The following is a 13197-nucleotide window of genomic DNA, read 5'->3' as shown; positions in this document are numbered from 1 at the left end:
AGTCTGTTTAGAACGTTGAAAACTTAAATAATGCTTGTAATCGTTTCATAAACAACTCAATACTACCAAACGGAGCCCAGTATATCGTAACTATTACTATGAACTTTCCATCAATTGTACTTCCGTAGCACAAGCTTCAAAATGCTGATCATTCAAAATCAGAGGGCGTCAGTCTTTTTCTAATATATATTTGTATTACTTTTTAATATAAAAGGCAGCCCTAGCCACGTCACATTTCTCTCTGAATAACTACACATTCTAACGGAAAGTTCTTACTCAACGTGGGGAAAGCGAAACGAAACGAAACTATACAACCAGTATTTAACATCTAGACAAACGAGTTGCAACCACGCAGTTATATTGCCACACATCGCATGCGATTATCAGTGTCTAAGAGAAATTCAAGCCATCAGCTATCGATCACAGAGATCTGTAGACAGATCGCACGACCTGACGACAGATTGCTGCGATCCGACGCTCTTGTCTGGGACCCCTAAGGAAACTAGAAATGTGACGTTCATATGGTGGACGACTGAATGGCCCGTTGTTTTACTGTAGCGCCACCTTGCTTGATGAACCGAAATTAAATATTCCGGCATCAAGTTAAATTAACTGAAAGCACGTACTTGTACAACCTACCACTGCAACTTTAATAATTATGGAACAAGTGTGAGAACTTACCTTTTCACAATTGCAGTCGTGACAGATCTGTGAGCGATATAATTCCATTACGTGAAGTAGTAACTGTAGTAGCACGGAAAGAAAACTATCCAGTATTTCGTTAATTGGAAGTATTAAAAAAAACTGTACTTTCGCAGTGTAACACAGTTTCACGAGTGGCGGTTAGAATCGCCTTTAGTCACAGCTGAGGGCATATTAGTACACACAAGCTTGCTATCCTTTCGTTATGTGGAAATAGAAAACATATATGGCAAAGTCTGAAGAAACACAAGAAACAAACCCAAAATCTTCGACCCTTTCTTAATCATCATGCAAACCAATAATAAATAGTTACTAATTAGATAACCTCTGGCCATAGATGATGTACAACAGTAGTGCCAACTGAACTTTCACATTTTGTAAATAGTATATTTGAAAACACCCATTCACTGTAAAAACATTACAGACAAACTGACGTGAAATAATTACTCTTACAAGAACTCTTCCCTTATATGTGAACTCATGAGCTACCAAAAAGTAAAATTTTCCCTGCTGTGCTAAATGAGAAACTGCATTTCCACTGAGCTGCTCCCTATTTTCTTCTCTGCAGTAGTTACTGTGAAGATAAAATTCGCATCATGTATACAAAAAGAGTGAAACATATCAAGTAAACTAGCACTACCAAGGTCCCCTTATCCTACGTTTTTTTTTTCCTTACAATATGCGGAAGATTCCAAAATATATGACAATAGACACTGGCTACTCATGTTCGTATGGGGTTCCCATTGTTATGTTGCTGCCTCCTCGCCATCTCAGCTAGAAATATTGGTGTTAGGGGAAAATACATTACAGTGTAATAATGGCTTCAAAACTACACTACAGGTATCTCTTACACTTATCACCATTATTTTTTAACCCACTACGCCTCTAACACTTGGAACAGCAACATATAAGGAAAAAAAAAGTCTGATGAATGTGTAAAGGCGGGGAAATAGATATTTAAATATTTATTCAGATGGCATTTAAATGGCACTATTTAGAAATTAATTCATCCATTCATTTAAGATGAAGCAATGGGAGTCCAGATTTCAATCAGTTGCTTCTCCTAATTTACCTCATTTTCTTACTTATTCTTAGGCGTGTTAAGTGAAAATTTAGTCCACCTCAGACCAGCATGAATGATAGGGAACGAAAACTTTGGGAAAGCAAGAGAGCTGCATTTGCTAGCTGAAACTTTTGTACAGTCCTATGAAGAATGCTTGAATGATATGATTGGCAGAGTTGTGCTAATGAAATGCAGTGATTGCCTCAATCTGACGCACTATCTTTGATATGTATCAAGGTTTCATGAATCATCCTTTTCGTCAGAATAACAGAGAATCCGATCGCCACCACATGAGCAAGAATATTCCCTCCTCTTCTGCAGATACACAGTATTTTAGAAGGGGGAGAGGGAGTTGCAGACTAACATTAGTGGTTTTTCACTTCAGCATTGATGGCAAACTATACTTTGCTCAATCCCTCTTTTAGTCATTTAACCGACAGATCGTTAAAGTTCCACATATTTTCTGGTGAACTCAAGCACAGAAAATCACATTGCTATTTGTCGCTTTGTGATGATATACTGTGAACACGACTCTGGTGTTCAGAACTGAAGCACACAAGAAATTAGAGCATATTTTTATGAATATGACATAATCAATGTCAAAAAGTTCCCTCTACATGCAGTGTGGCATAGTTTCCACGAGATAGAAACTATTGGCAGTATATCCCATCTCAGAAAATGAGATGAACAAGCTGTGTGTCATTAAGGAGACGATGAATGTGTGGAAGTCTTCCACACGGTCCTCTCGCAGGGAATCAGTTGTCGCCGGCCGGAGTGGCCGAGCGGTTCTAGGTGCTACAGTCTGGAACCACGCGACCGCTACGGTCTCAGGTTCAAATCCTGCCTTGGGCATGGATGTGTGTGATGTCCTTAGGTTAGTTAGGTTTAAGTAGTTCTAAGTTCTAGGGGACTGATGACCTCAGCAGTTGAGTCCCATAGTGCTCAGAGCCACGTGAGCCAATCAGTTGTCCTCTGCGGGTTCCGCCTTGGCCATACATAGCTAATGCATGGTTACCTACTCCGTCGCGAGGAGCCACGTCAGTGTTGCTGTGGCTCCCAAATGACAGTCGTCCACCTCTTGCTGAACTGCCCACTTTTAGCTGCTCTTCAGCGGACTTTTAACTTTCCCAGCTCCGTACCTTCGGTGTTAGGTGACGATGCCTCAGTAGCAGCTTTAGTTTTACGTTTTATCTGTAAGAGTGGGTTTTATACTTCTATGCAAGTTTTAGCGCATGTCCTTTGCCCCTGTGTCCTCCACCCTAGTGCTTTTAGGCTGGAAGTTTTGATGTGTTGCAGAGTGGCTGGCTTTTCCTTTTTATTCTTGTGGTTGGCTAGCCACTGTAATCTGCTTTCTTGTTTTACTCTCTTCTGTTTGTAGCGTCTCTGTTGTTTTCTTGTCCTCATTTGTTCCTTTTAGTGTTTGTTGCCTTTTCTTCCTTCTTGTGGTTTTTCCATTCTTTCTGTTTCGTGTTATATGTCTCGTCCATTTTATTCTCATACTTGAGGCATTGTTTTATTAGGAACAAGGGACCGATGACCTTGTAGTTTGGTCCCTTTCCTCCCCCCCCCCCCCCCCCACTCCCTCTTTTAAACCAACCAACCAAAATGAGATGCGTGTGGGTCTACAAATGTCTTTGGTGGTGCTTGGTAGACCTAAGTTAGTCTCCCAAGGAATCCCAGAAATGATCTGAGCAATTTGGATCCAGAGATCTTGCTTGTCTGTCCATACCATGGACATTTCAGTAGTCTTGACCAATTGCACCTCTGGAAATTTGTTCCATGGTGTCAGTAACTCATCTCTGTAGATCTAGACATTGATGGTTTTCCAACTTCCAATGAGCATGTGAAGCTCTATGTGAGGACCCCTCATGATACCTTCGCACATTAAGACCCCTCCATCACACTGGTCCATTTCTGTGACATCCCTATGATTGTATCTATCAGTTTCCACCTTGATGAGCATGCATCAAGAATCAGTAGCAAATAATTGTGTGATTGATTCATCTGCCAATAAGACTCCTCCTCCATTCATGTACATAGAGTGAGGTGATGCACTTGGGAACGATTGTGTTCAGAACCCCACCTAGTTATCCAGATTTAGGTTATCTGTGGTTTTCCTAAATCACCTACTGCAAATATTGGAATGGTGTCTTTGTGGAGGACATAGTCCACCCTTGCTCATTTTGAGCTTGTGTTACATATCTAGTGACCATCATTGATGGGACATTCTACCATAAACTTCGTTCCTTTTCATTATTACGTGGTCTAATCCACAATCAATTGGCATATCTATGCATTGCTGTGAGCAGTACATACATTGTGAGGTGTCTGTGATGCAGACGTAATGCTTTGAGCCACCATTGTGAAGATTTGGTGAAATGAAACTCTTGGGACAACTGCAAGCTCTGTATGCTAACTGAATTTTGTACTGCAGTTTTAGCTATATATTTGTAATGATTACTCCTGTTTGAACTTGGAAGGAGGGTAGAAGGTTAGGGCTCAACATCCTCTTTTTTTCCTATTACAAATTTAAAACAATGTAACTACTCCATAAATTGACCAATATCTGGCTTTAGCTGCACTACAAAATACAATGAAATCTTCATTGCTTGCAGATGTTTTCCATAGCAGTGCACAGATCCCTCAAGAATGGAAGGTAAGGAAGATTAGGATTGTGCGTCCCGTGAATGATGGAGTAGCTACAGGCGGAACACAAATGAGAACTGGGCAGGGATGGAGAGTGATATTGGCTGCATCCTTTTCCAAAGATCTAACCCAGCGATTGCCTAACAGGATTGGGGGAAACAACAGAAAACCAAAAACTGAATGGCGAGATTGCTTGAACCCTGGTCCCCTCGAGTGATTGTCCAGCATCTCACAATTGCTGTGCATCACTCAATTTATCTGAACTTGTACTGTCCTACAGCAAAAATTTACTTTGTCTCTGACCTGACATCAAAACTTAGAACTGTAATTTTGTGACACATTAATTTTTGATAAGATGGTGTTCTGTATTTGACCAGCTTCTAGATGCCAGAATATTCTACATTGTGCAATAGGGATGAAATGAGGTCTTTCTAGCATTATATTCTACACTTCATCGTGGGCGGCTGTTCACATCCAAAGTGTAAACATTACAGAACTGGAAGTGTCTCATTCAATTACCCTCTTTTTATCATGTCTTGACTGCAATTATAATAATTAATAGTGCCTTATGTGTAAGGTGGGCTAAGTGTAATGAGAAAATGGTTAAGTCAGCAGTGTGCAATAGCACTGCAAATGCTAGTGTTGAAGCTCCTATATAGGAAACAAAGCTTTCATTTTTGGGGTCAGTAATTTACTGTAATTGCTCACCTGTTCTTATCCCATTTGGACAGAAATATGTTTCAAAGTATTGGCCAAGGGAAATGGTAAAATGCCTCGGACACTGTACGGATATTTGGGAGAAATATGGTTCAGATCCATGTCTGTCCATTATGAGTAAAGCTCTCCTTGAATGACTTCATGCTGGATTAGTTTCTTGGAGAATGCTATGATAAGGCCCATCACTTCCTTATCAGACTGAGGTAAAGGTCTGCCTCTAATGACTTCATCTCAAATCTTCTTCATTTAATATATTCTAATAAGGATCCACATGGCAGCTATTTTGAGAATGAAGGTGTTTGTCATAGAGGTCAGACTCAGAGTTAAGATTTATTTCTTCTGAATCCATAAAATTTTGTGCTGGTTAAAGATCATAATGGACCCTAAGAGGCAATTATGTTCATGGCCCAAACCAAAGAAGGCATGCTTAAAAAAGAAAAAGTCTTCTAGTTTAAACAGTATGTGCAGTACCATTCAGAAAGAAAACAGTCTAGACTGTTTGGTCTGTTGCATAAATGTAAAGGAACAACCCAGTTCTTGGCTTTTGCAGGGTGTCACTATCTCACAAATTTTTTCAAGGCAGTATATTTCTTGGTGGTGGTGGTGGTGGTGGTGGTGGTGGTGGTGGTGGTGGTGGTGGTATCATCATCATCTGCTCTAATGAAACTTCCACAGGCTGTGCCATAGGATGTATATATTATGTATCCAGCAACACTGCTTGCAAAATCTCCTTGGATGGCAGTTAGTAGAGTTTGGGATGAGTTTCAGAAAAAAGTTGGTATAATGATTCCTTCCAACCACGTCAGAATGAAATATACGTCTATATAGACACTATGCAATCCACCATACAGCGCATGGTTGAGGGTACCCAGTGCCACTACTAACCATTTCCTTTCCTGCTCTACTCACAAATAGAGAGGGGAAAACAATGGTCCATATGCCTCTGTATGAGCCCTAATTTCTCAAATCTTGTCTTTGTGGTCCTTATGCACAATGTATGCTGGCAGCAGTAGAATAATACAGCAGTCAGCTTCAAATGCCAGTTCTCTAATTTTTCTCAGAAGTGTTTCTTGAAAAGAATATCATCTTTCCTCCAGGGATTCCCATTTGAGTTCCCAAAGCATATCTGTAACAGTTACTATGTTGTTTGAACCTCCTTGTAACAAATCTAGCAGCCCATCTCTGAATTTCTTTGATGTCTTCCTTCAGTCCGACCTGGTACACTTGAGCAGTACTCAAGAATAGGTTGCACTAGTGTGCTATATGCAGTCCCTTGACAGGTGACCCATTCTTTCCTAAAATTCTACCAGTAACCCTAAGTTGACCATTTACTTTCGCTACCACAGTTTTTACTTGCTAATTCAATTTCATATTGCTTTGCAGCGTTACACCCAGATATTTAAACAACTTAACTGTGTCAATCAGGACACCAGTAAAACTGTAACTAAACAATACCGGTTTGTTCTTCCTACTCATCCACATTAATGTACATTTCTGTGCATTTAGAGATAGTTGCCATTCATCACACCAAATAGAAATTTTGTCTCAGTCTGGAACTATTCTTAAAAATAAATAGCTAGTTTCAGAGCTTTCTGTATGCTTATGTAACTTTTTGTGAGTGAGTGATGGTTTGATCAACAATTTGCCGTATAACTAAAAGAAATTTATAAGATGACTGTACAAAGCTTTAATTCTCCTACAACTGTGCAACTACTGTGGTAATTTTGCAACTTGCTGTTTCTTTTGATTTAAAAATGATAGAAGTATCCTCTGTATTGCATTATGTATAAACACTTCATGTGTTCTCCCTTTATGACACTTTCATCAGACCACACTTCAGGTTTGGCACCCTTCCCATCAGTAGATCTTCACTCTGCTATAGAACTCTTGCTGCACTCATCAGTAGAACTAAGTAACTTTGAGGAACACTTGATGTCAGGCTACACATCCAAATATTTTGGTTCCACCCCTATGGGTCCTACGACTTTTCTAATGGCTTATTTCTGTTTCTGCCTCTGGCAGTAACTTGTTAATATAAAAACAAATCAAGTTGCAACATGATTCAGAGTTCACATTAAACTATAAGTCCCTCATAACTGATTAAGTCAGGCATAAAACAATGATGTCCAATAGGGCTGAGCACAGTAAAACACGGTTGTGTTCAAACTAATCTTAGGTTATTTATGGCACAATTTTTTTTTTTTGTTGTAGGCATGCTATTGAGAATTTGGCAGTGTTTAATGCAGTAATTCAATGGACTCGTTTATGTGGCAAACTTTTGTGTTGTGGTATCAAAGAGTTTGAGGCCCTTATTGTGCACTGTCACAAGTGACAATTTTGTGTGGCAAGAAGAGGGACATCTCAAGGTATTGACAGTCTGATAATACAGAACATGTGTTAGCTTACTTGTGGCCACTTTCCAATGATGCTGACATTAAGCAGTGAATGTTATCCACTGTGGTCTTCACCAATGACTATCACCATTTATTTACACAGTAGCTTATCATCGTACATTCACCAAACATTGGCAGCCCATACAGCTCAGAGGTTTCTGACCACAACAATGACGACAACGATGACGACAACAACAACAACAACAACAACAATGTATTCATGCATGAAAATAAAATCAGAATGGTAGTTTACTTCTGATATTGTTGGAAGTTGAATGCACTTAAATCACTGCGTATCTGCAAATTAAAACTATATACCTCCTGTATCCATATGTCTCCCCTTAACCATTAATGGTAAGTGATGATTATTAGTGTTTTAGGGCGCACAATTTGTGGTAAGTAATGATGGTATTAAAACAGTGTACTTCCTGTATATTCTTCATTTATTCTTTTTTCAAAGATTGCTGATGTTGATGTTAGTGACACAGAGCAAAAGAATGCTTGAAATACTTCTGAACAGTGTGCTGAAATCTACAGAAAATTAATGTTTTGTGCCTTGTGTTGTTACATAGGTTGCCATCTAAAACAGTTGCATGTTTTCAGGTCTCTGGGGAAGATCAGATGGAGGTGGGCCATGCAGTCTGTTCTGCTTAAGTGGCCCGATGCTGTCATCCTCAGAAGGAAAGAAAGATAGAATTTTCTCTACATTCCAGACCGAGCAATGATGACTGCAATCATGAATACCAAAAAGCAGTACTCTATCTTTCAGTCAAGAGTTATTTAGAACTGGAGCAAGTTAGTTGTTTCACTTATGTAAAACATAAATCTAGAGTAATATTAGAGGAAATAATTTACAAATTATTCCATTCTTTGAGTTATCTAGCCGTACCAGTGATGTAATTTAGAAAGTCTCTCCTTTTGCATGTACTCTCGGTTTTTATAAATTTCAGCAGCATTTATCAGATTTAATATTCATTTTGAGACATAAGAAATTCTCCATTCTCATTGTAGACGAACATGGTTTTTAAATTTTTGTGTAAGAGTTCTTCACATTCAAAACAGCAGTGCACAATCTGATTAGAGAGCCAACTGTTGAGTTTTTCCAGCATAATGTGAATGACTACGAAATATGTGCGATATTGATCATGACACTAGGACAAAATTAATAGAAGAAATGGAAAACTTTTAATATTATTTCCATGCATTAAGCAATAATGGCTCATAACAAGTATTTAGCCACATTTGAGAACTGAAGTATTGCATTGGCCTTTCCTGATAACACTCCCCCCTGCCTGCCACTCTCTCTCTATGGGGCCTCTCTTCTCCTGGCAACTGTTCCCCCATTCCAGCATCTCTCCTGGTATCCCCCCCCCCCCCCTCCCCGCACCCCCATGGGGCCTCCTCATGACTGCCCCTCCCAATCCCAGCCCTGGTAGCTGCCACACACCCCACACTGGGGTCTGTCCTGATAGTGTCCCTATCCCCAACACTCCCTGTAACAGCCCCCCTCCCCCACATCCCTTCTTGTGACCTCTTCTGGTAACCCCTTCCCTCTACTCTTTCAGGGGGCCTCTCCTAGTCTGTGGCCCCTTCTCACTGCTTCTGAGTGTCTTTCCTTTCAGTGAAACAAACACACACACAGACAGACAGACAGACAGAGTTGTCATCTTATCTCTTTAGGTGCTCTCTTTTCCTTGTCAGCCAGCCTATTTCTTCTGGCCTACGTCTCAGTGTTTTTGTGTTTGTCGGTCTCCTCCATCTGACTTCCTTTCTCCATTTTGCAATTCTTGATGCTCAGGGGGAGGAAGTTAATGGCTGGAGAATAAAATATTATTGCTAAAATTAAAATTTTTGCATTGTTCACTCTTTATCATGATTGCAAATGATGATGTGTGGTGTTTCAGGTATAATGCCTCAACATGTGGGTGAAGTAGTACGTTCTTGTTCAAGATGAATGGTGACATACCAAGTGTCCCGATAACCACACTGGCAGGCATCGCAAGTCTCACTGACTGTTAGTATTGAACCAAGTTATCTTTATAATTTTAAATAGATGTTGTGTTACTACAGTAGGAAGGTTTGTATCAGTGAGAGAGAGAGAGAGAGAGAGAGAGAGAGAGAGAGAGAGAATGGACTCAGCATTTTATGGAGCTGAGAGTCAGTTTTTACAGGCACTTTTTTCCCTTATTGTTTGTATTGTTAAGGCATTAAATTTTTTTTGTTTTATTTACAATATTTATCTTTGATTTCCGTTGTTAATTTTTCTCACTGTTAATGAAATTTGCACAGGTACAATGTCAGCAAATTTTAAAATTTATTGCAGTGTTGCCAGAGATGCCTCTACCATCACCCCTTCCACAGACTTTGAGCAACAAATCATTGCTGTTCCATCCACGTGTGGCAGAGGAAGCGCAAATACTCCTGAGTGTTAGAGACGAGGCTCTAGTACCACAATTGATCCAGTCATTGTCTCAGACTTCATCAGATCACATGTTTGTAATCATTTCTGTACTCTTGCATGCATTTTTTGATTTATTGTAGTTATTGTGTGTGTGTGTTCCTCAGATAAGCCAGTAACATTTCATTGCCAATATTGCCTGGAGTTGAAGCTATTAATTTACGTTCAGCAAAAACTCCTAGTTTGACAAATTAAGTTCTGTCATAATGTATATGATGTAAAAACTGATTGGAAGCATTTAATCATGTGTATCTTACAGTTGGAAGTTGTTTCAGTATGATAGCTAATATTGATTCAACCTATTCTTGATTGACCTTGCAGTCGTAGGTTATTTTTTAAGTATAAATTAGTAAACACTTGTTGAAATCTCTGAGAGTTTAGTTTTAGGTACTTCAAATTATTTATATTAAGAAGAATGTGCATATTTTGTCTAAAATTAATAATTTTATTGTACAGAGAGCTGAAAGACCATTATGCATGTTCAGAAACTCCACTTGACCAGCAACAAAATATTCCAGAGCTGCTGAGAGCAATTCTTCAGAGGAATCCGAATGTTTTCAAGGGACCACGTGGTTAGTATATGACGACAGTTTATCACCCCTCTTTGCCATCTCCCTACATGTGATGATAGAGAATGCACTTCTATTATCTCTGAACTAGAGCTGGCACAGTGCTTATTACATATAATCTCTGATTCTTTTCATTAACTCAAACTTGCACGCCATCTCTAACGACCTCATGTCAACAGGATTTTGAACTGTAATCTTGATATTTTCCTTCTTTCCCTCTCCTCACAACTGGTACGTCTCTCTAATCCTAGGGCTTGAGTAACCTGCCCTTTTTTGTCTCCAAAAAGGAATGTTTGGGCCTGAAAGCAAGGTGGAGTATTTTCTTCTTTAAGTATGTTGTATTAGGAATTATGCCTCTTGTAGATAAGTACTGGCCAGCCTTGCTGTCTCTCTCTAATTTTAACAGTCATTGTGGTTACTGCTGTAGACTTCCAGTTTTAAAGATTTTTTTTTATACTTGTAAAATAAGTTTGTTGTTTTGCCAGGCTCTGTGAGTTCATCACTATGTGAAGAAATCAAACCTTTAAAATGGAAACCTATCCTTGTTAGTTAAAAATGGTGCAGATCAGTGACAGGCAAAACATACATAGCTGAAACTTATTGGTCATCTAAAACTGTGTGCTGGACCATGACTCAAACATTGAACGTCTGCCTTTTGTGGGCAAGTGCTCTACCAACTGAGCTACCAAAGCGTGACTGATGACCTGTCCGGACAGCTATACGTCTACCAGCACCTCATCTCCTACCTTTCAGACTGAGTTGTTGGCAGAATTAATGCTGTGAGGATGGATTGTGAGTTTTGCTTGGGCAGCTCAGTTGGTAGAGCACTTGTGTGCAAAAGGCAAAGGTCCAGGGTTCGAGTCTTGGTCCAGCACACAGTTTTAATCTGCCAAGAAGTTTCATATGATGGCACATTCCACTGCAAGGTGAAATATTGATTATGTACGGGGTGATTATAATTAAAATTAAACTTTCAAACCGCTGTAGAAATAACACCACTGGTCAGAATGACATCCAATTGCAATGGAATATTATCGGAGAAGGGGGAAACGTATGGCAGAAGAAAAATAAATAGGTACAAAATGTAGCAATTTAATAGAGGTCACCTACAAATGACAAATGAATCATACAACAATGCTTAAGATGTACATTTGATGTTTAACAAACTGTACTACTCTGTATGCATGGGTGTATGGGTGTGATACTGCTGGTTACTTAAGCCCATCGACCATGACAAGGTCATATTATACCGGATGGGAAAAATCTGTTTTTAATTTTCCTGGTGCCAAAAACCGCATAAAAACAACACTCAAAATCAAATTGGATTATTAATTTCCATGTGACTGGCGCAAAACATTTTTAGTATGCTGTCCACCGTTTTCTGCAACAAGTTGAAATGGAAAACAGCATGTTCCACAGCTGATCGAAGTGTTTCCGGGGTCACGTTCAGAATGTGTTCCACAATGCATGCCTTCAATGCAGCTAAGATTGCTATCAGAACACTGAACACATCATCTTCCAAATAGCCCCACAGCCAGAACTCACACAGATTAAGATCAAGTGCTTGGAATGACCACGCTGTAGGGAAATGGTGGCTGATAATTCTAGCATTTCCGAAGTGGCACTACAGCAGCTGCTTAACTGCATTTGCAATGTGTGGAGGTGTACCATCGTGCATAAAAATGATCCCATCCACTCGTCCATGCTGTTGGAGAGCTGGAATGACACTGTTGTGGTAAAGACACTCGTAGTGCTTACCAGCGACGGTACAGGTAACAGGACCAGAAGCACTTGTATCTTTGAAAAAAATATGGCCCTGTGATAAATGATGTCGTAAACCCGCACTACACAGCAACCTTTTCAGGATGAAGTGGTCGTGGTTGATTTGCATGTGGATTTTCAGTTGCCCGTATTTGACAATTTTGTGTATCGACATATACTGTCAGATGGAAGTCGGCTTCGTCTGTCCACAAAATCCTCCACGGCCAATCATTGTCCACTTCCATGTGAACAAGAAATTCTAAAGCATAGTTCTCTCTTGCTGGCAGGTCAACATGAAGCTGCTCGTACACATGGGTAATTTTGAATGGATAGCAAAGAAGGATGTTTTGTAGGATTTTATGCACCGTGGTCACGGGTATGTCCAGTGTTTGGGCAATTCTTCGTGCACTACATGTTTGCACACCACCACTTGTCTCCTCCTGCATTGCTGTGGCCACTGACATCGAGTTGATTCATTTTCTCCCTCTACCAGGTTGCACATCAAAAGAACCCGTATTTTTGAATTTCCAAATCATTTTCTCGAGACCCACAGCAATCATTGGACCAGCACCTTTTTTCAAACCCTTCAGTGTCCAGAACTTCTGCAGGGTGACATGTGCACCGTCGTCATTCTTGTAATACAGCTTTACAAGCAGAGCACAATCTTGCAATTAAACTGTCTTGGCAGACGCGGAAGGAAGAAAAGATGTGTACCTGGCGTGTTTGTACCAACTTCAATGGGTCGTGTGCATGACAGGTGTTTCCAGTTACATATTCTGACACATACAGCACCATCTGTTGATTATTTTTTACACTATTTTTTTTTTCTTCTGCCATACATTTTCCCCCTTTTCTGATAATATTATGTTGCAATTTGACATCATTCTG

At 39.8% G+C, this 13197-nt stretch overlaps 1 protein-coding gene across 1 annotated transcript in view; it reads left to right on the top strand.

The window, feature by feature from the left end:
* LOC126470479 (nipped-B-like protein) overlaps positions 1 to 13197 on the top strand; it is a 392610-nt gene that overhangs the window by 253953 nt on the left and 125460 nt on the right. Inside the window, exons 3-6 of the mRNA XM_050098348.1 lie at positions 8125 to 8316; positions 9426 to 9535; positions 9845 to 10013; positions 10436 to 10551. Coding sequence (XP_049954305.1) covers positions 9472 to 9535; positions 9845 to 10013; positions 10436 to 10551 — 349 coding nt within the window. The 5' untranslated portion in view covers positions 8125 to 8316; positions 9426 to 9471. The remainder of the gene's footprint in view (positions 1 to 8124; positions 8317 to 9425; positions 9536 to 9844; positions 10014 to 10435; positions 10552 to 13197) is intronic.

The sequence above is a fragment of the Schistocerca serialis genome, chromosome 3, assembly GCF_023864345.2.
Source record: "Schistocerca serialis cubense isolate TAMUIC-IGC-003099 chromosome 3, iqSchSeri2.2, whole genome shotgun sequence".
NCBI lineage: Eukaryota > Metazoa > Arthropoda > Insecta > Orthoptera > Acrididae > Schistocerca > Schistocerca serialis.
The sequence above is the reverse complement of the archived record's forward strand: the minus strand, read 5'-3'. Positions and strand labels throughout refer to the sequence as shown.